Source organism: Anser anser, assembly GCF_964211835.1.
Source record: "Anser anser genome assembly, chromosome: 1".
NCBI classification, from domain to species: domain Eukaryota; kingdom Metazoa; phylum Chordata; class Aves; order Anseriformes; family Anatidae; genus Anser; species Anser anser.
Genome location: NC_139720.1, coordinates 200834043 through 200855012, shown reverse-complemented (window position 1 = coordinate 200855012; position 20970 = coordinate 200834043). Strand labels below are relative to the sequence as shown.

The 20970-nt window shown below is 51.3% G+C and overlaps 1 protein-coding gene across 4 annotated transcripts in view; it reads left to right on the top strand.

The window, feature by feature from the left end:
• AMOTL1 (angiomotin like 1) overlaps positions 1 to 20970 on the top strand; it is a 75333-nt gene that overhangs the window by 26152 nt on the left and 28211 nt on the right. For 3 of the 4 annotated variants that reach the window (XM_083816232.1, XM_083816230.1, XM_083816231.1), the window contains 2 exons: positions 1772 to 2669; positions 15063 to 15333. In XM_083816232.1, coding sequence (XP_083672358.1) covers positions 1772 to 2669; positions 15063 to 15333 — 1169 coding nt within the window. The remainder of the gene's footprint in view (positions 1 to 1771; positions 2670 to 15062; positions 15334 to 20970) is intronic. The other variant, XM_083816233.1, reaches the window with a different exon arrangement.

Below are 20970 nucleotides of genomic sequence, written 5' to 3'. Positions count from 1 at the left end.
CAGCAGTAGGAGTTTGCTGTAGCTGCGGGGGCATATAATGCAGGTGGATGCTTGGCTGTTGTGCAGCTATCTGTGCACATATCTGCTTCTTGTTGGCTCCAGCACTGGCCCAGGGAGCTGGCAGACCCTCAGAAACCTGGTGGCCAGGCTGCCACCCCAGCCAGTCAGGCTGACGGGCAGGTAATGTTGTCCCAGGGAAAGCAGAGGAGAAGTATATCTTGCAGAGCAGGCATGGAGTGGAACAGCCTGGGAATCTTCTCTCCCTCTCAAGCCCCACAATCATGTTTAAGCTTTTGCCACAAAAAAAAAATATGTTAGTGGAAATGACCTATTCTCACAGTTAAGAGTCAAAGGCTTCTCTTCCCCTCTGGCATCCGGATTGTATATAAGTTATCCCACAGCATGTGCAATAACTGATGAAACCTCAGGGAAATACCAGACCTCAGGAGAAAGTTTTGCTTTTTAACTACTTTCGAATGCCAGAAAAACAAATGCAAGTACTGCTGAAGAACTCCTTTGAGAATTGGAAACAGCAGGATAGAGAAAAAAAGTTGCCAAGAATGACCTCAAAAACTGAACTCAGAACAGCACCTCCTTCTTGCCTAGGAAATCGGGAGGACTGTGTGCAGAGCTGAGGGCTTATTTTCGTTTTTGCCTACACCAGGGTCTATCTTTCAGGAGCACCCCTTTGGGTGCAGGCAGCCCTCATACAGATCTTTACACATCCTTGGGATGGTGGGCTCCGGGAAGGAAGGATTATGTTTTTAGATGCTTTACTTCTTCACTACAAAGGCAAACTTCACTGCATATTTCACTTTCTGTGGCTTGTGGTGCCCGTGCTGCTACACGTAGCAAGCAGGGGTGAGCTGGAAAAGGGAGCTGGAGCCTGTTTCAGTATTTGACGCCAACCCCCAAGCTGTGCAGCTTTGGTACAGCACCGGTAACACCTTATCCCATGCAAATGCAGCCTGGGAGACTGGGTGAAAAAATTACACCATTTCCTCTGCTTTACTTCAGCAGTCTCTGCTACGGTAGTTTGTTCTGTGATATTTAAAACGCTGATATTACATCCGTGACCTTAACGTCGTCTTTGTACTCACCCAGCAAAATTACAAAAGTTAGTATTGACTCACATAGAAATAGCGTTATTGGCCAGAGGGGAAATTGCAGTTTTAAGACAAGATGCCAGAGCACAGATTCCTTTTTAATTACACTCTCTGAGCCCTTTTATTTTCAGTATAATTTTAGAGGTTTTTATGTGACACGTTCTGCGTTACATTTTCTTGTGGCATGCAGTGCACTTGCGAGGGGATTCATCTCACCGAACTTCAGCTGTCAAAAATGTGTCGTCTGATTTGGTATTGCCACGGAGGCTGCCTCTAATCTGTGCAAGGCATCTCCAGGGAGGGGTTTACCCAGTTCGTTTACCCAGACCTTAGAAAAGGTCACGTTTTCCCATGCCTCCATTGACTGGGGTCGGTATGGGTCCACCTGTCCCTCCATTGACTGGTGTTGGTGTGGGGCACAAGGAGGGTGTTGAAGGGACGAGTGTGTGTTTCTTGGGGGTCACTGCACACAGAAGGAAGGATGGGCTGGGGTGGGGGGTGAGGATGACAGCCATGGGGCTTTGGAGGGGCGGAGGGGTGCCAGGCCTCCCTGTGAAGAACATGGCGCTGGTTCCAGGCAGCCAAAACTGAGGTGTGCACCCCAATCTTTGAGCAAACCCCCGGGCTGGCGCAGGGCTAACCGCTGCCTCTCTCTCCCCACCTAGCCGAGGAAGCCCTCTGCACCTTGCACCCTCCAAACTTCCTCCGGAGCTCAGAGGTGGAGATGCGAGGCTCGGAGGAGGTGGCAGCCGGCACGGTCCTGCAGCGCCTGATCCAGGAGCAGCTGAGGTATGGCAACCCCAGCGAGAACATGAACCTGCTGGCCATACAGCACCAAGCGACGGGCAGCGCCGGCCCCTCCAACAGCACTGCCAGCACTCTCTCTTCCACAGAAAACCTCGCGCCAGAGGACCCACAAATGGTCCAGCCGTCGGCGCGGCAGGAACCGCAGGGGCAGGAGCACCAGGGGGACGGTGCTGCGATGGAGAAGCAGCCCCGGGCCGCGCAGCCCCCGCACAGCAGCGAAGAGCTCCCCACCTACGAGGAAGCCAAGGCCCAGTCCCAGTTTTTCCGGGGACAGCCGCCGACGGGGCCGGGATTTTATGTCGCCGGCACCTCCGGCCAGAAGTCCAGGACAGAGGGGAGGCCGACGGTGAGCCGGGCCGGCAGCGGGCAGGCGCATAAGGACGACGCGCTGAAGGAGCTGAAGCAGGGCCACGTGCGCTCGCTGAGCGAGAGGATCATGCAGCTCTCGCTGGAGAGGAACGGGGCCAAGCAGCACCCGCCGGCCCCGGCGGGCAGCAAGGGGCTGAAGGCGGCCCCGGCACCCAGCAAGGGCATGGACCCGCGGGGCCCGCCGCCCGAGTACCCCTACAAAGCCAAGGCGGCGGCGGTGGCGGCGTCCCCTGGCAGCAAGGTGCCCGAGCACGGGCTCTTCTACGGTGAGCAGCACCCAGCGGGAGCGCAGGACGTCCTCAAGGCTTCCTATGTGGCCCCCCAGCCCGCCCGGACGGAGGTGGCGGTTGTCCGGTACCAGCCGCCCCCGGAGTACGGGGTGACCAGGTAAGGGCTGGGGCATGGTGGCACCGCGCTGCCTTGTTCGGGACATGGCGGGCAGCGGGAGCTGGGCTGGTGGCTTGTGGCCTTGGGCGTTTGGGGCCAAGTTGCCTTGGGGGCTTCCCCTTTCATGGCCTGCTTGTAGTTGTTCTTCACCTGAAAAGCTGTGAGAGCCCTCCTGCAGCCCTGCGTTGAGCTCTGGGGCCCCAGCATGAGGACATGGAGCTGTTGGAGTAGGTCCAGGGGAGGGCCACAAGGATGATAAGGGGCTGGAGCACCTCTCCTGTGAAGACAGGCTGAGGGAGTTGGGGTTGTTCAGCCTGGAGAAGAGAAGGCTCTGGGGAGACCTTACAGCGGCCTGCCAGTACCTAAAGGGGGCTACAGGAAAGCTGGGGAGGGACTCTTTGTCAGGGGGTGCGGTGATAGGACAAGGGGGAATGGCTTTAAACTAAAGGAGGGGAGGTTTAGATTCAATATTAGGAATAAATTCTTCCCTCAGAGGGCGGTGAGGCCCTGGCACAGGCTGCCCAGAGAAGCTGTGGATGCCCCATCCCTGGAGGTGCTCAAGGCCAGGCTGGATGGGGCTTTGGGCAACCTGGGCTGGTGGGAGGTGTCCCTGCCCATGGCAGGGGGGTGGAGCTGGGTGGGCTTTAAGGTTCTCATCCTGCCCAAACCATTCTTTGATTCCATGATAAAAATTCATCTCTATCCAGCTGATGTGGCATCCGGCTCTTGCTGTAACACTGAATTTTAGTGAGGAAACACAAGGTCGTGTTGTACCTCGGCAGCAGCTGGGGTTTTGTGCTTTGTAATTCACGTGGAAGAGCAGAAGTTTGGAGGTGAGGTTTGGCCTGTACTTGAGTGAGAGTGAAAAAGACTGCTTTCTAAAAATGTGAAAGTTTATAGCCTAAGCCCAGTGTCCCTGAGATCTTCGAAACCCCAAACTGAAAAATCTGTGGAAAAATTTGCATGAAGCTTATTTCTGAGACAGAGGCCTCTCTTTATTTCAGACCTTTCTCATCGCTCGATGATGCTTCCAGCAGTGGGGTGAAATGCTTCCCTTTACAAAGAGGGCCAGATAAAGTGTATACATCACTTATGCCCTACTTAAATCCTCCAAACAAAGCTTACATGAGACTTTTATGGTACTTGGCCCCTCGTGCTGGGCCTCTGCGTGAGGGTGGTTTTATTCCAAGCGCATTAAAAATAATCCGGAGTGTTTATTTCCTGTGAGCTGATTGCTGAGAGCCGCACGGCTCCTGCCAGCACCGCACCGCCTGGGTGCTTTCGCTTGCTCGGGGCTGCAGGCAGAGGCAGGCCCCTGGGGTTATATGGCTTCCTCCGTCCGCCTGTCCACGGCACGGCCACGTTAACCTGCTTTCCTCGCTCTCCCTAAATGCAAACGTCTCTCTGTTTCACCCCACCCGCTCTTTGACCTCTTGGGCAGCGTTTTGCCAGCCTCGCTGGATTTGGACGGCTGGAGCTGTCTCGTGTGAATGTGGTTTTCGTTTGGGGAGTTGCTTAATTAGGTCTTCATTGACCCCAAAGTGCCCCAAGGTTTTCACTTGGTGCGTAACTTGGTGCGTGCACTTGTTTTGCTGCAGAGAAATGATGGTGCAGCTGCCCCCCTGCTCCCTTTATGAAGTTCTTACGGCATAAAACCAGGGAGTGGATGCTCAACCTTGCAGTGTTTGGAAAAGTTTTGCTTTTGCTTCAAAACAGGGATGAATTCGGAGTGTGGCTTTGGTAAATGTTGCAAGTTGTGACAAGGATAGGACCCTCGCTATCCCTCTGAGCAGAGAGCGCTGCTGGCCTAACCCCAGTGAGATGTGTTTTGCTTACCAGCCTTCCCTGTGTGGAGCCTCTGTAATTTTTCAGAGCAAGATGATATTTTAAAGAGCTAAGCGAAAATCTCTGTTTATGCGAAGAAACAGCTATATGAACTCGAGCGCAGCGGGGTCAAGTTGAGGCTGTGCTCTCAGGAAGCCTGAGCAGGGCTCCAGCAGCTGTTGGTTGTGCTAACAAACATCTCCAGCACCGCGTTCATCCACACATAAAAGGAACTGGTTGGAGTTTATCGCTTTTGGAAGATGCTGATTCAATAAGCAGTTCTGCTGAGTCCATGCAAACGAGCAGAGCTGGGCACTGCGCTGACTTCTGCGGCTAACTGGAAATTGGCACTGGTGTCCAGTAAGAAATCCTTTGGGGCCAACGTCCAAACCTGTCCCAGGTGCCCGGTCAGCGAGGGCAATGCTGAGAAATCCCGTGGTGTGCTGAGGTTTTCTACGCCCAGCCCCAGCCCTGCAGGATGACCCCGGCGGCAGGGACAAAGCCTGCAGCTCCTGACAGCGGTTACGCTTGTTCCTGCTAAGGCAGCACGGTTTGACCCCCGAATCACACCGCAGAGGGGATTCTGCCACCCCTGTGTGCTCGATTCCACCTCCAGCACACCGTCGGTCTCTCTGGGGCTGCTCCGGCTCCTGGTACGCACCCGGGGTCTTCGCGCTCTCCCAGCTCCTGGCACGCCCTGCCTGTTTTTTGGGGGATGTGCTCCTGCTGGCTACGTCCTAGGCAGTAATCAGCACCAGCAGGACAGTTGCTAGCGTGCAGACTGAAATTATTCATTCATGGGCCACAGCTCATTAGGGACAGCTTTGGATTCATACTTGCGTTCTGCGCGTCTTGTGCCACTGCAAAGTGTGTTTGGCTGCGCAGGAAACGTGTGACAGCGAGCCTCTTGGCTACGTGCTGGTCCTCACCCTCATCTTGGGTCATCACAGCCTTTCCCAGCAAATGCTTGCCCGTACTGAAATCTTCTCTGATGGCATTACCCACATTTAACTGGTGTGAACTGGTTTGGTTTCTTTTCTCCACCAGCTCCTACCTGTCCCCCTGGGCTGCAGGGTCTCCTTACAGCCCCGGTATCCAGGAATGTTTGGGTGACAAAAGGGGTAGGGTCTGGAGATGCTGTTTTTTTTTTCTGGTAGGGGAACCGAGGTGAGAAATTCCAGCTTCCATCTCTGTGGGAGGGCCTGGGAAGGAACCTAATGGAAATGGAGCTTTGCCTGGGGTCCTGTGGGAATCTCATAGCGCCGGCATCTCCTCTCCTCTGTCCTGGCCGGTGTCTGTTCCCCAGCCCATCCGTCCTGGCGCCCTCTGGGGAGGAGGGACTGCGCAAAAGGCTTCTGCATTCCAGAAAAGAGAGGGGAGAAGCACAAAGCTGCACTGATCTGCAGGGAGTACCCACAGATATTAGGGATGAAAAAAGGCCTGTAGAGTCACTGATCCCCCTCTCCTCCCTCTGGTCCGTGTGTGGTGAGGGAAATGGGACTGGAAACCCGCAGATGTTGGCAGGTAGCTGTTGAAGGAGACAGAATAACTGCAGCTGCTGCCTAACTTTTTTTTCCCCCCCCTTTCCAATGCAGTTGGCTTTAAAAGGGAAGAGTGCCTTTAATAATCATGGTGGTGAAATCTCACATCTTTACTCTAAATACCAGTTCAGGAGGGAGGATTTGATACTGCAGATATCAGTGGTGCAGTTGGACTAGATGATCCTTGAGGGTCCCTTCCAAATGAACTATCCTATAGCAAAATATCTGGTATTATCCTGAACACCTCTTACAGTTATACAGTAATCAGTGTATTTACATAAATTAGGCTCAGTGACCTCTACTTTATGGACATCACGGTTGTAGAGCAGAGCTTGAAGCCTGAAGCTTAAAAGTCCAACAAGACAGAAGGCAAATAAAAATGAAGCGATATTTATTCTTGTTGTAAAATACGCATATTTTTCAATCAGCTGCGTGGTGCCTTGGGCACTGACTCACAACTCGTGAACGCCTTAGGCTGGCCAGGTGTAATAATCTTAAAAAAAAAAAAAAAAAAAAATTCAACTTTTCCTTTCCTAGATGCTAGCCTCTAGAGCGCAGCTGTTCCTTAACGGTGCCTGCTAACTTTCCTGAGATGCATGTTCAGAGACTCGGAGCTTGTCAGGTGAAAGGGCTTTGAAATAACCTAATTTGGTGGCATGACACCGTGAATTAACTGCAGTTCGCAAAACGTTCAGTCCTGATGGTTATAACACTCTCCAGCTGGAGAATCCATCACGGCCTTTACAGGCTTGTTCCACTCGCTCGCTGCCATCTCTGGCACAGATCCGCATCTCCGTCTCAGCCTGTATTTTCTGGTTACCAGTTTGGATTTTGCAATATCTCCCTCGGATACAGCGAGGAGCCCCATGCTGTCAGTGCTTTAATGCATTAAACAGACGGAGCCTGAAGCCCCTTAATTATTTCACTGTTGAGAGGGGGAAAAAAAAAAAAGAGCTTTTTTCCTTGTGGAAAGCTGAACTAGACGCGAGGCAAATCAGATGTAACATCACCTCTGCAATGCAACTCCATGGCCCTTGTTTATGGATCTCATAAACGCTTTCCATGTCAGACGCCGGCACCCTGGGAGCACGCCGTCCGCCTCGTTACCCGCTCAGATGTGTGAGGGTAGTCCCAGGACAGGGATTCCTACCCCTTACTGTAGCCTGCTGTATTTATTCCTTGGGGGAAGGACTTCTATTTGGACCTGCTCAAGTACATATTGTTTCTTTGTGCCCCGTTTAAGCAGTGATCCAGATCACTCAATGTGAGCAATGAATCCTTTTCATTGCTCCCTGTGTCCCTAGTCAGATCCTGGTGTCTTTTATCCGGAATGATTTCCTCACACAGTTAATAAAAAGTGTGCATGATGTGAACGAAGCCTGGAACTGGAAACACCGCTGCTTGGTGAGGGGCGACGTGCAGAAGTCTTTCGTGCGGTCACCTTTTAATTCTGATTTAATCCGCTGTTTTAGGCTGTTTTAAAGCCAGGCCAGTTTTTTTATGTGCCTCAGAAAATTTCCCTGGATCTGCAAACCTGTATTTAACTGCTAGCATAGTCTGCGGCTTCTCTGGTTATTTGTGCCTTAACTCCCCCACGCCGCTGCTGTTTTCAGACAACCTGTCTCTATTTACTCATTCAACCACACGTCTGCAGCCACCCAGGGGACTACAAGGAGGTCCTTTTTCTCCCGGAGACACCCCGGGAAGGCTGATGGATGTCCCTGGGGCGGGCATCGGCGTCAGGCACCCAGGCTGACGTGTGCTGATGTTTCTCGGCGAGGCTGGCGTAAGCAGGAGCGTGGCTCGCAGGCAGCACCGCCGGCTGACGTGGATGCTGGCAGCCGTGAGGAAGGCTGGAGCGTTGCATCACGTCCCCGAGGCTGATGGAGGTTGTGGCACCACTCACTGCAGAAGAGATTTGTATCATTTCCCGGCCCAGTCTGTCTTTCATTAAAATGAACAAAAGAAAAATGAAGCTGTTCCAACAGCTTCAGTGGTGCCAATGTCACTTCTCTTTCTCCTTCTGTGTTATCATCCCAGTTGTTTCTTCTAGGAGGGCACAGCTGGGGAGCACACCTTTTCCCCTGCTGAAGATCAGCTGTCCTTCTAACGAATATTCTCTGTGTGGCTCCCTGTGAAGAAATATATCCCCTCCATCTCTTAACTATGGAGGTTATTTTTAATACAGTATGCCTTTTCAGATAATTTTCCCCTGCAAATCGTAATGTAATCACCCACAAAGTAGTTGGACCAAGTCCTACCAGCATTAATAAACACCACTAACAAAATGGTGAATTCTGGAGGGGTGAATCCAAGTGTGCAAAAATGGGTTTGAAATAAACCTTTGTGTTTGCAAGGTGCTTAAGCTGTTGCTTTTCCCATAAAGCAGGGAATGCTACGAGGGCTATGTCTTGGCTACTGAAAGTTTTCTCTCATTTCTGGCTGTATCAGCATTTCATAATGGGCATACAACTGTATTTCCTTGCACCATGCCCAGCAGACTGGGCTTACCGACTTCTCTGGGATCCTGCCCTTTTCCCCCATATTGACATCACTGATTCTTCTGTGTTACCCACAGATACAAAGAACAGCTTTTAAAGGCTGCTTCATGCTGCAGAAATCATCCTGGAACTCAGGGGGATGCCTGTCTCTGAAATTAGCATCCAGGCTCAAGGCTCCCAGTCGATGGGCAGCAGTAAGCAGCTTTCTTGCACTTTCTACTCTCATTGTAAGGCTGGAACTTAAGGTAATTGCAGAGAACTTCACCCCATGGATGCTGGTTTCTCTGACTCAGGTACAGCATCCCCAGCAGACACGTGAAGCTGGGAGATGAAGTCCTTTGGGAGAGCCTTTCAGAGATAAAACTGGCCAGTCTGCCCTGGAGGCAGAGGAAGGCAAAGCATGCAGAGAAAGATAAGCTAAAGAGATTAGAGGAGGGCATTTTAATTATGAATGTAAATGTCGTGGTATGTTGCAACCAAAGTCCTTACTCAACTGGCTGCTCTCTGTCCCTGCATAGAGAGCAGAGCTGTACCCGCACCAGTGCAAAGGTAGACTGTCCAGAATATTTACAGGGATTTTAGTTTCATTACTTCTTAACGCTGCCCTGCTTTGTCGAGCAATAGCTCTTCTGTATTTACAACTTCCTGGTAGTCAACAGCAAGTGGACTCCATCATCAATTGTCTTATTAAGACAATGTGTATTAAGACCGTGCCTGAATTTAGGGTTGTGGATGGCCGTGCTGAATTCTGTGGGATTTCTTATGAAAGTGAGGTCCGTGGCCAAGTATTCTGCTGAAGACGGTGTATTGCAAGCTATCCATAGCAAGTTCTATATACTGCAAATCCATATATCATTTAAGAGAGAGAGAGAGTGCAGTATAGCGAGCCTAGCATGATAGCCCTTGAAAAGCTCTCTGTATATCTGCGTCTCTCTATATTCTAAAAACTGATTTCCTGCATTTTTTTCATTTTTTGTATTGCATTGCAGAAGTATATGGGAGCCCTGTTTCTAGAATCACGTCAAGAAAAAATATGTTCTCCATACAAATGCTGCAGTAGTGTTGCAGAAATATTCCAAACTCATACTGTTCCACAGTTGCGTGCTTTTAAGAAGAACAATTTTTGATGAAAATGTGGTTGGCTGGAAGATTTTAACCTGCTCTAGTGCAGAGTAAGATCGATGCTTAAAATATGGTAGAAGCATTCTGAGAATGTCGTTCTTTACTAAGTCCAAAGAAGCTCAGGATAATCCTGATTGCTTTGTTTCTTTGGAGTTTTTACATGAGAGCTTGGATGCGAACAAAGCCAATGTTCTAATTCTCCTATTCCTACAGATGATGATTTGTTAACATGACTCGCTGTGTTGATTTTGTGGGATATATACACTCAGAGATTTTACAGTTGGTTAAGTCATAATTAAATCGGGGCAGATTAAATGAATATTTAATCTCCATCCCCATGATAAGAAAGCGGGCAGGGAGGGCAGACAACCAGGATGTCTGAACAAGGACCTGCTGGTCAAACTGAGGCACAAGAAGGAAATGCACAGGCAGTGGAAGCAGGGACGTGGCCTGGGAAGAGCACAGGGATGCTGTCTGGATGTGCAGGGATGGGATCAGGAAAGCCAAGGCACAGATGGAACTGAGCTTGGCAAGGGATAAAGGATAACAGGAAGGGATTCTATGGGTACGTTGCTTGGCAAAGAAAGGCCAAGGAGAGCGTGACCCCTCTGATGGATGAGAAGGGAGAACTGGTAACAACAGGCATGGAGAAGGCTGAGGTACTCAACAACTTCTTTGCCTCTGTCTTCACTGATAGTCAGGCTTCTCATGTCTCTTGTTTCCCTGAACCCTTAGATGAGAGCTGGGGGAGTACTCATTGAGAGCAGCCCTGGGGAGAAGGACTTGGGGGTTCTGGTGGACAAAAAGCTTAACGTGACCCAGCAGTGCATGCTTGCAGCCCAGAAGGCCAACTGCGTCCTGGGCTGCATCTACAGAGGAGTGGCCAGCAGGGGAGGGAGGGGATTGTGCCCCTCTGCTCTGCCCTTGTGAGGCCCCACCTGGAGAGCTGCGTGCAGGACCCCAGCACAAGAAGGACGTGGGGCTGTTAGAAAGGGTCCAGAGGAGGCCACGAGGATGACCAAGGGGCTGGAGCACCTCTCCTGTGAAGACAGGCTGAGGGAGTTGGGGTTGTTCAGCCTGGAGAAGAGAAGGCTCCGGGGAGACCTCACAGCGGCCTGCCAGTACCTAAAGGGGGCTACAGGAAAGCTGGGGAGGGACTCTTTGTCAGGGGGTGCAGTGATAGGACAAGGGGGAATGGCTTTAAACTACAAGAGGGGACATTTACATTGGATATAAGGAGGAAATTCTTCCCTCAGAGGGTGGTGAGGCCCTGGCACAGGCTGCCCAGAGAAGCTGTGGATGCCCCATCCCTGGAGGTGCTCAAGGCCAGGCTGGATGGGGCTTTGGGCAACCTGGTCTGGTGGGAGGTGTCCCTGCCCGTGGCAGGGGGATGGAATTAGATGATCTTTAAGGTCCCTTCCAACCCAACCCATTCTGTGGTTCTGTGAATGTCAGAAACAGTTAATGGCCATTGAACTGCTGTGCTTCAGAAGGAGCAGTGTCCTTTGTGCTGGTTCCATTTCCAAGTTGGAAACACTTTGGAGAATCTCTCCTGTGGCCCCAGCTATAAGGATGCTGGTGCCTGGCTGCTGCTACAGTGTGTAAGCCTTTAATAGCTTGATGGACAACTCACAATTCAAGAAAAAGGAGATCCTGGGCACCTCTCCCCCCTCTTTAGTATAAAGCTAAACAGACTGAAATGCATGTGAAAAGGTCGAACTGATGGGAGGATGAGATTTTCCAAAAGTACAGTGTCAAGAGTTCCTGCAAGCAAAGGGTGTATCTACAACAGGAAGTTGCACTGCTGTGTAATGAAAAGAGAAAATGCTTCATCTCCCCCAGTTTAGTTTCAGAGATCAGTTTATAAATGTGTTGTATTGCTCAAAGCTGTTCCCATAAAGAAGTGAGAAAACCTGTGTCTGTAGGAAATGCCTGTCTTTGGAGCAGTATTACTGTGTCCAGACAGCAGGGCTTTTACCTGCATAAAAAATACCTGTCTTTTATTTTGTTCAGGACAAACTCACTCACGTTTAGCTGAGTTATTTGTCGTGGTAAAACACGTAAGTGCATGCTCATGTATGGCTGTCAGCTATGCCGAGGAGATGCAGCGTGCTTGTCTGCCTTTGCACACGTGGGGAGCACCTCTTGCATCGCAAGTGACGTCCTTTGCTCCGCCGCTCGTGACGTTCTTCATTGCGCAGTTTCTCAAGCTAAACAATATCCCGGTCCCTCGAGGAGTGCGGGGTCCCTTGCGGGGTTTTAGGCACCAGAAAGAGGAGGGCACTCGGAGGATGGTTTGACAGCCGTGCCTGCAGCAGGCTGTCGTTGCCATTTGCAGAGCAGCTCAGCACGGGGCTCGCTGGCTTGGATGACCTCAGCAGGCCGATGGTTTCGGTCTCAGGAAGGTAAAACAAGCCCCCAGCTCAGTGTGACCCCCCAAATCCCAGCAGCAGACGGCAGCGGTGACACTGGAGGGGACCGTGCACGGTCTCGGCGTGCTTGTGGGCTCCGGGAAGCGGTGCTGCCAGGGTTTGAACCTCGCTGACTTCTCTCGGGACTTTTTTGTAGTGGGGAGATGAATGCTTCGAGTTTCCCGGTTGCAAACGTGTGAATACAAAGGGGAGCAGAGCCAAGCAGCTACACTGACACGGTCCTCATGGCTCCCGTGCTGGGCTGCGTCTTCCTGGTGGCCTCAGCGCTGTCAGCCTCCCGTGCTCTGAGCGGCTTGAGTTTGTGGGGGATTTCCCTGGATTAAAATGCTCTCAGCGCTCAGCACCTGAATCAGATGCTGGTCTGTTGCCCGTCTGCAGGTCTGTTTCCCCACGGGTACTTCAGCCACAAGCAGTTATTCTGTCGATGCAGCTCCTTTGGAGAAGTCACTGCCTGTCTCTGCCAGGCCCTGTCCCTGCATTACGGTCCCCAGCAGCGATGGCAGCAGCAAAATGGCCCAGCATACACTGAGGGCCACCCAGCTCTGCAGAAAAAGACCTGGGGGTCCTGGTAGACACCAAGCCGAACATGAGCCATCGATGTGCCCTTGGCACTAAGAAGGCTAGTGGTCTTCTGGGCTGTGTTACGTGGTCCAAAGCACAGCCAGCAGGCTGAGGGAGGTGATCCTCCCCTCTGTTCAACACTGGTGAGGCCACACCTGGAGTGCTGGGTCCAGTTCTGGGCCCCCCAGTACAGGAGAGACCTGGGCATGCTGGAAAGGGTCCGGGGAAGGGTCACGAGGTGATGGAGGGCCTGGAGCACCTCTGCTGTGAGGAGAGGCTGAGAGAAATCTGGGGCTGCTCAGCCTGGAGAGGAGAAGGCCCGGGGGGATCTCATCAGTGTCTGTAAACACCTGAGGGAGGGTGCACAGAGAATGGAGCCAAAGGTGGGTGAGCAGGGACCGATGTCTTCACCTAGCGCCAGTGCCCAGCTGCAGCTGCCTCGGACCCTTCACTTTGAGGACGTTTCAGGGGAAGTTGGGGCTTGCTTCCTTTTGCAGCCGGGGCTTTGCCGAGCACCGTCGGAAGGCCGCTGCATGCGGCTGCGGCAGCCAGGAAGTCAGCGTGGGAAGGGCTCTGCACACTCCTTTCCTTTCTGGCGCTGGGGCTGATGACAGATGCGAGCAAGCAGGGCAGCCTGGCACACAAAGCGACACGGTACGCTCCCCCTGCCGTGCCCCCCTCCACGCTCAGGCAGCGTCAAGCACCGCTGCAAAGCTCTGCAGTGGGTACGGAAAAAAGAGCTGCCGTGGCGTCCTCTCCTCTCGCAGCGTGGGATGCTGCTCGGCTCCAGGCAGCTCGGCATTCAGCGGGGGGTGTTTTGGAGGAGCTGCTGCCTTTTTCTTTCCCCTGTTTTCCATGCATGTTTTTGCATTGCTGCTGTGTTTTGTGCTGCAGCATGGGGTGGGCGAGCAGGGCCAGCATGGGCAGAGCTGTCACCAGCAACCACGGATAAAGCTTTGCAATGTTTCTTTATTACTGCACGTTTAGTTGGCCATATGTAAAGCGTCAAACAACACCTCCCTGACTTACTGTCCTCGGGAAAGCTTTACCCGCTTTCTGTCGAAATTTAGCCCCTAAGTCCAAGGCTGCACCTATGGCAGGGGCTGAGAGCAAACCCTCCTGGTCCCGGGAGCTGTCTTCAGGGCACGGCTCTCTCCTTGCTCCGACTGCCCTGGGTGTTTCATTTAACCAGGGGAGGCACAGCCCTAGGAGCAGGTAACAGCCATCGTGAGCCCAAAAAGAGCTCAGCGAAGGTTTTCCCAATCTGTCACCTTTTAGGGCAGGTTTTTAAAAAGCCTGTTGGCTTTTCATCTCGTTTTGCCACCACGGCAGGCAGTGACAGGTTGTTATCGTTGGCAGTAGAATTAGGCCAGCGCTGAGAGTCTTTGAAAACCCCACTTTGAGGAGCCGTGTGGGCAAGTCATCATGTTTATTATGTATTTATATGGCGCAAAATTGTCTGCCTGAAAAACGGCATTCATGGATCTGCGAGGCCAAAGGGTGTAAATGCATCCATTTGTGAGATCTCCTGCCTTGTGTGGGGTACAGAAAAAAGGCAGCAGGAGCTACAGCAAGCCTAGCAGCTGGTCGTTAAGCTAAAATGTGCTTTTTGGAAAACGCTTGGTCGATGGCGGGGAAGAGCAGGTGGGGAAGTCCAGCTGGTTTTCCAGCCAAACTGGGCTCTGTCCCCTGCTCTGACACTGATGCCCGGTGTGGCTCAGCCACTTGAACAAGCGTGGTGTAGATTTTGGGGCATCTAGGCTAAGGAGTAGCTCAGCCTCTGCACCATGGGGCTGCCCCCTTCTGCTCTTCCCCGCTACGAGGTTGGTGGGTGATGGATGCTGGTAGCCGTGGAGCAACACGACGAGGTCTCGCCCAGGAAGATAGCTTTCATCGCCCGTGGTGACCGGTCGGGTCTGTGCTTCCAGCAGCTCCCTGGGCCGCTTGCTAACGCCGTGCAGGGACGCGGCTCCGCTCACATCACTTCCTTTCGCCTCCGAATTCGGCCGCTCAGCCCCTCGGCTCGGTTTTCGAAGGGTGAGTAAAGCGCCCCTTGTGCTGCAGTCCCGTCCGTCCGTCGGCTTAAGCCGCTCGGCGGTGGGGTTTGCGGCGAGGCGGGGGCAGGGAGAGGCTGCCCGAGCGCTGAAATATTAGCTGTGCACCTGGGCAAAAATGCTGCTTTCCACTCAATGCTTCCTTTATCCCTCCGTGCCAGCTGTATACATCACTGTCAGGAGCAGGCGACGAGACAATTTCCCCCGTCCCCGCCGCGATTGTTGGTATTTAGGAGCGACCAAAGGCCGGAATCACGCCTGTACAGTTATAACCCTATCAATAAACCACGCTGAAGCCCCCGCGTGCATTTTGAGGCTGCGTGGCTCTAACGCCTCCCCTGCCTGTGCTTCCCCGCAGCCGACAATGCCAGCCGCCCTTCCCAGCGCCGCCGCCGGCCCAGCAGCACAGCCCCATGTCCTCGCAGGCCTCCTCCGCCGCCGGCCCTCTGCTCCCGGGCTCCTTGGGAGCTCCTGCCCAGCCGCCCGCGCCGCCGGGCCCGCAGCTGACGCCCGACGCCTTCGCCATCGTGGAGCGGGCGCAGCAGATGGTGGAGATGCTCTCCGAGGAGAACCACGTGCTGCGGCAGGAGCTGGAGGGGTACTACGAGAAGGCAGACAAGCTGCAGAAGGTACGCGGAGGGGTGGGGATGGGGTCTGGGCTCGGTGCTCCTGCATTTGGGTTCCTCAAGCTGTTGTTCACAGTCGTGTCACTGCATTGGGGACGTACCAATGGGTCATGTCTAACCATTGCCTCTCCATGGTGGTCTTCCAAAAGTGTAATCCCGTGCCCCAAGACCCATGGGCTCCTCTGCCTTTAAGGTACAACGAGGCAGCCCATGAAGTTTTCTTCAAATGGGGACTTTCCCCTTCCATCCTTCAGTGCCAGCTTCTCATGAGCATGCCCCAGAAGCCCCGTGCGAGCAGGGTCTGCTCCCCAGGGCAGCCAAGTCCTGCACAGACAGCAGAGCTGCATGTGAGGAGCACCTGGAGAGCATGGCCACCTCTGTCCTGAGCTGTTTTATTCAACACAATCCTCTGTCGTGGCACTTCACTCTCTCTGGAACCATAAAGGCCAGCAATGGGGTTGATGTGATTTGAACAACGTGGTTGAACAACCAAAATGACGAGGTTTGGGCAATATGGTTGGCATAGAGGTCATTGGTGACTGCTCTGAGTTTCTAAAAGGTGATCTTAGACACATATGTTTGGACATCTTGGTTCAAAAAGCACTGCCCCCATAGCCGAATGAACTATTTGGTAAAGATTTTACTCAAAAACGTGTTTGCAAAGAGATCCTGCACTTGTTTTTCTGTATGCACACTGGACGTTTTCATTGGAGAAGGATGATGCCTCATTCACTGCCTGGATTGAGAAGGAAAGACAAGGGAAAATTAAACAAAGGAGATGCTGGGAGCTCACTGAAGTCAGTGCAGAGATGTTCCCCAGGTCTGCTGGCTTTGGGTCCCAAGGGCTCAAGGCTGTGTGAGTTATTTACATAAACTGGCAATACAATATATAAGCTGCTGCAACAAGTCTGGGAAAGCCCTAAAGCTCTTGGAAGATAATTTCCATCACAAGTACTTAGTGAGCCAATGAGCAAAGGTGCCCTCCTAGCCCTGACGTTTGGGAATAGGGAAGACCGTGTGGGAGATGTGACAGCAGGTGACTGTCTTGGCCACAGTGATCATGAAATAGTTGAGTTCAAAATGTTTGGTGTAATAAGAAAAAAGGTCATCAGAGCTACCACCCTGGATTTTAGGAGAGCAAACTTGAAGCTTCTCAGGGAGCTAGTTAGCAGTGTCCCCTGGGAATCTGCTGTAGAGGGTTCAGGGCTCCATGGGAGCTGGTCGCTTTTTGAGAGCCGCCTTTTAAAAGCCCAGGAGCAGGTGATCCCACTGTGCTGCAAGTGAAGCCAGTGGGGCAGAAGGCTGGCTTGGCTGAACAGGGAACTTCTCCTGCAACTTGTTAAGAAAAAGAAAATATATGAACTCTGGAAGCAAGGTCAGGCTTCACACAGAGAGTACAGAGCTGTGGTTCACATTTGTAGGGAGAAAACATAAAAGCCAAAGCTCAGCTTGAGTTGACAGTGGCCACTGTGGTGTCAGACAACAAAAAAAAGGCTTTTTCAAGTATGTCAACAGCAAGAAGAGGCCTAAGGAAAACATTGGGCAGATACTTGATGAAGATGGTCACCTAAGAAGTAAGGGAGAGGAAAAGGTGGAGAAATGCCTTTTTTTGTCTCAGTTTTTAATATTAATGACAGATCTTGGGTTGCCTTGTCCTCTGAGTTGGAGGATCGTGACTGGAGGAGCAGTGTCTTCCCATGCGTGGTCACCAAAATCGTCAGGGACCAGTTGTATCAGCTGAATGTTCATGGGGCCGGATGGGATTCACCCCAGAGAACTGAAGGAGTTAGCAGACGTTATAGCTGGAGTTTTACCAAGGGTCTTGGGAGTCCAGGGAGGTCCCTGCTGACTGGAAGCTGACCAATGTTATAGGCATCTACAAAAGAGGTGTAAGAGAAGACCCAGGGAACTGCAGACCTGTTAGCCTAACCTCAGTCTGGAAAAGTTATGGAAACAGTTATCCTGGGTGCTGTTGGAAGGCAGTCAAAGAGTAAAACAATTATAAGGCATGGCAATATGGTCCTGCCTTAGTAATTTGGTCTTCTGTGATCAAGTTTCCTGTTTGGTGGATGGAGGGAAGGCAGTGGGCATCATCTTTCTGGATTTCAGTAAGGCCTTTGATACCGTCCCTCACAGCATCCTTCTGGACAAATTGTCCAGCTGTGGTTTGAGCAGGTTCACACTATGCTAGGTGATGAAGTGGCCTGATGGTAGAGCTCAGAGGGTTGTAGTGGACGGGGCTACGTCTGACTGGTGGCCAGTCACTAGTGGTGTCCCCAGGGCTCAATTCTAAGGCCAGTCCTGTTCAACCCCTTTATCAGTGATCTGGAGTGGAAGGCATCCTCAGCAAGTCATTTTATGACTTCCCACCAAAGTGGGCTTAGGCTTCAGGCCTTTTCTCTCTGAATTTAGGAGTCTCAAGAGCAGCTCAGTTTTCCTGTGCTGTGTTTTGTCAGGGTGTTCTTGGAGCCACCTTTCACAGGAGGAGAGGCGGCTCTGAGAGACCATGTCCCAGCCTCAGCTTTGGGAAAATCTGTGACCAGAAGGTTCAAAAAGGTTAGAAAGAAGACCTGTTGTTCTGTAGCTACTGCCATCTTTGCAGCCTCCTCCTCTGTGTTGTATTCACAGAATCTCCTAAACTTAGCCAAGAAATCTCTGCAGCAGCATTATTTGTGAAGATGGCTGTAAAAATGTTAAGGCTGACTTCCCTGTGGCCTTTGTGGGCAAAAATAAGGATTCCAGTTATTAATTTTACAAAAGCTGCGTTGTTCAGTAAAAGGTACGGTGCCCCAAAAATGTTCAGTTTTCCTTTCACACTCTTAGGAATGGCTCTCTCTTTATCTTGGATGCCCTGCGAGTCGATTGCATCAGACACCAACAGAAAGGTATTCAGGCACGGGGCTGAAGTCTCACTTCAGTCAACAGAGCGTGGACTCGAATCCCATTGACTTCAGGGGAATGTAAGCAGACTCTTAAAGCAAAACACATGCTCAAGTGCATTCTTTCTTCAGGAAAATTTCCTGAACCAAAACCGTAATACACGTTATCATTTCTGTGCTGGTTTTTTTCATGTTTGAACACATGGACGGGGCAGGTCCTCCTGTGTTCCCACAGCTTGAGCTGAACGCCACCTCTAAAAACCTAACAGTGAGTTAAATTGCATGCGTTGGGCGTGGAAACTCTTCCCTGCTGTTGGAAGTGGAAGGGTCATGAGAAGTACTTCTCTCTCATCTGTGTGTAACAAGGTTATTATAGGTAGGGCAACCCTCCCTGCACTTTCATTCCCATAACAGAATTAGGAGAAGAAATTAGAGAGGGAAAATCCGCCTGACGCAGATTGCTCCCTGGGCATTCCTATGAACGGATCAACCCGGACGGTTGTCAAATTCTAAGTCATGTCTGAACAGACATTGTGCAGAAAGGTACAAGGCAGCGATTAATCCCTGTGCTGTTTGATGTGTTGTCTGGTGTTCTTATCTAAAAAGAACTGGGTGGGAAGGGCACGTTTTAATTTTAAGTTTTTCGCTTAAGTAGAGCATTATGGTTTTGTTGCTGTTGTTCTTTTTGCTGGGCAGTGTTACCTTGCTGAAGTTTAATTGCTGGGCTGGCTCTTTCCCATGCTGTTTTGTGGGGGCTGTTTGAGTAGGTCAGCTCTAGATGCTACCAGGGAGAGAAGAGGCTGAATTTATTTCCTCCAGCAGAAGAAGGGAAAGGAAATCCCAGAGCTCCTGAGAAGCATCAGCATAATTTCTTGCTGTTCTACTCTCCTCTAATTTTGTTCATCACGGATGGAGGTTCTTAATTTTCCTGCAGCAAGTCTTTGCCTCCTGGGCTGGAGGAGGCTCGCGTGGTGATGTGCTTTGGGAAATGTGGGTACCTCAGCAGAGAACGGGCCGAGCACAGCCCTTGCATTAACCAGCAGCGTGTGGCAGGACTGCTGGGCTGGGAAAATCCCCTGCCGAGTTGGCAAATCTGCTCTGCTGCAGTAGGAGCACTGCAGGCATCTCCTGCAGTAACAGCTCAGTGGGAGAAGGGAGGTGCAGGAGGATGTTGGGGCACCCAACTGAGCACAATGTCTGGCCGGGATCCTGTAGTTAACAGTTCAGGAAAGTGCCTTAAAGATGATTTTTGCTGAGCCAAACCTTCCTTTCAAGGGGAGAGTTATTGAAGCTCAGTGTGTAGATGATCAAGGAGAACGGTGCAAGGTAGCTTGAATACAGCCTGTATTACTTCCAGGTAGAGAACTTCTGCTAGCTGAGGTCACGCTAAAAGAAAAAAGAAAGAAAAAGCCATAACAGGATCAAGTGACTGCAGCCATGCTGTTATCTGAGTAACTAATCGGTATGTTCTGATTCTGCAAAATTCACACAAAATGGATTTTCTCATTAAATACGTCATACATTTTGATGAGGCTTTGTATGAGCTTGTGTCGTTACGTGTATGAGGAAAAATACACATAACAGCACAGGAGGGGAACTGAGGAGGGACTCTTTATCAGGAAGTGTAATGGTAGGATAACAGGTAATGGCTTTAAACTAAAAGAGGGGAGGTTTAGATTAGTTATAAGAAGGAAATTCTTTACTGGCACAGGCTGCCCAGAGAAGCTGTGGATGCCCCATCCCTGGAGGTGCTCAAGGCCAGGCTGGATGGGGCTTTGGGCAACCTGGTGTGGTGGGAGGTGTCCCTGCCCATGGCAGGGGGGTGGAACTGGGTGGGCTTTAAGGTCCCTTCCAACCCAAGCCATTCTGTGATTCTATGAAAAAGAAAACTTACCGTCTGTTTTTGAATGACAGTAATGTTCAGGCTGAATTTTGAACCAAGATTCTCCAGTGCATGATATTTTTAATAGTGGTTTCCTCTTGGTGGGAATTAAATTCATTGCCAATCATTCTGAGTGCAGGAAAGGATTAAAAAATAATCTTTGCATACACTTTACAGCGATGCAGTTAGGATTTACGCAGCGCTCCTCTGAGCATGCTGACCCCGTGGTGGGAACGCTCTTGGTGTCTGGCTGTGTCTCGGCAGACTGGGGACCCACTTTTCCAGAAGCGATTAGCTAAAATGTAACAGGGCTTCCTCGAGGTCCTGCTTGGAAAAAGCAAAATGGAAAGTCAGAGTAATCGTTTGTAGTTCACCCAAGAAAGTGTCATAGCATGGGATATGGCTGGTTCAACATGTCACCCCTTGTCTTGGAGCCGTGGGGAATCGTTAGCTGAAACGAATGTACGAATGGCAAAGGTGATTGCTCCAGCATCCCTGGTCCCGGAGCTTGTATTCAGCAAGCGCTGCAGCTGGCAAATTAAACCTAAAGCTTAATGAGCCCTGGAGAGGGACCTGCCTCCACAACAAGTGGAGGTGGGCTCGCACCCTGGCTTCACAAATCACGAATCCGTCCCACCCGTGACTCAAGAGACTCAAAAAGCACCAGATTTAGAAAGGTATGTGGGAGGCTATATATATCTCTTGGTTTTCCAGCCCATGCACATTATCGAGCTTTTCTCCACAAACACAAGAGCCAGGCATGCAGGAGCAGATTCCCACCTTGGTGCTGATCATTCCTTCAGCAATGACTTGGCCAAGCTGTAATACCTGACATGAAGTCAGCTAATTAAAAGAGCTGGATCTGACTGACCTGAGCAA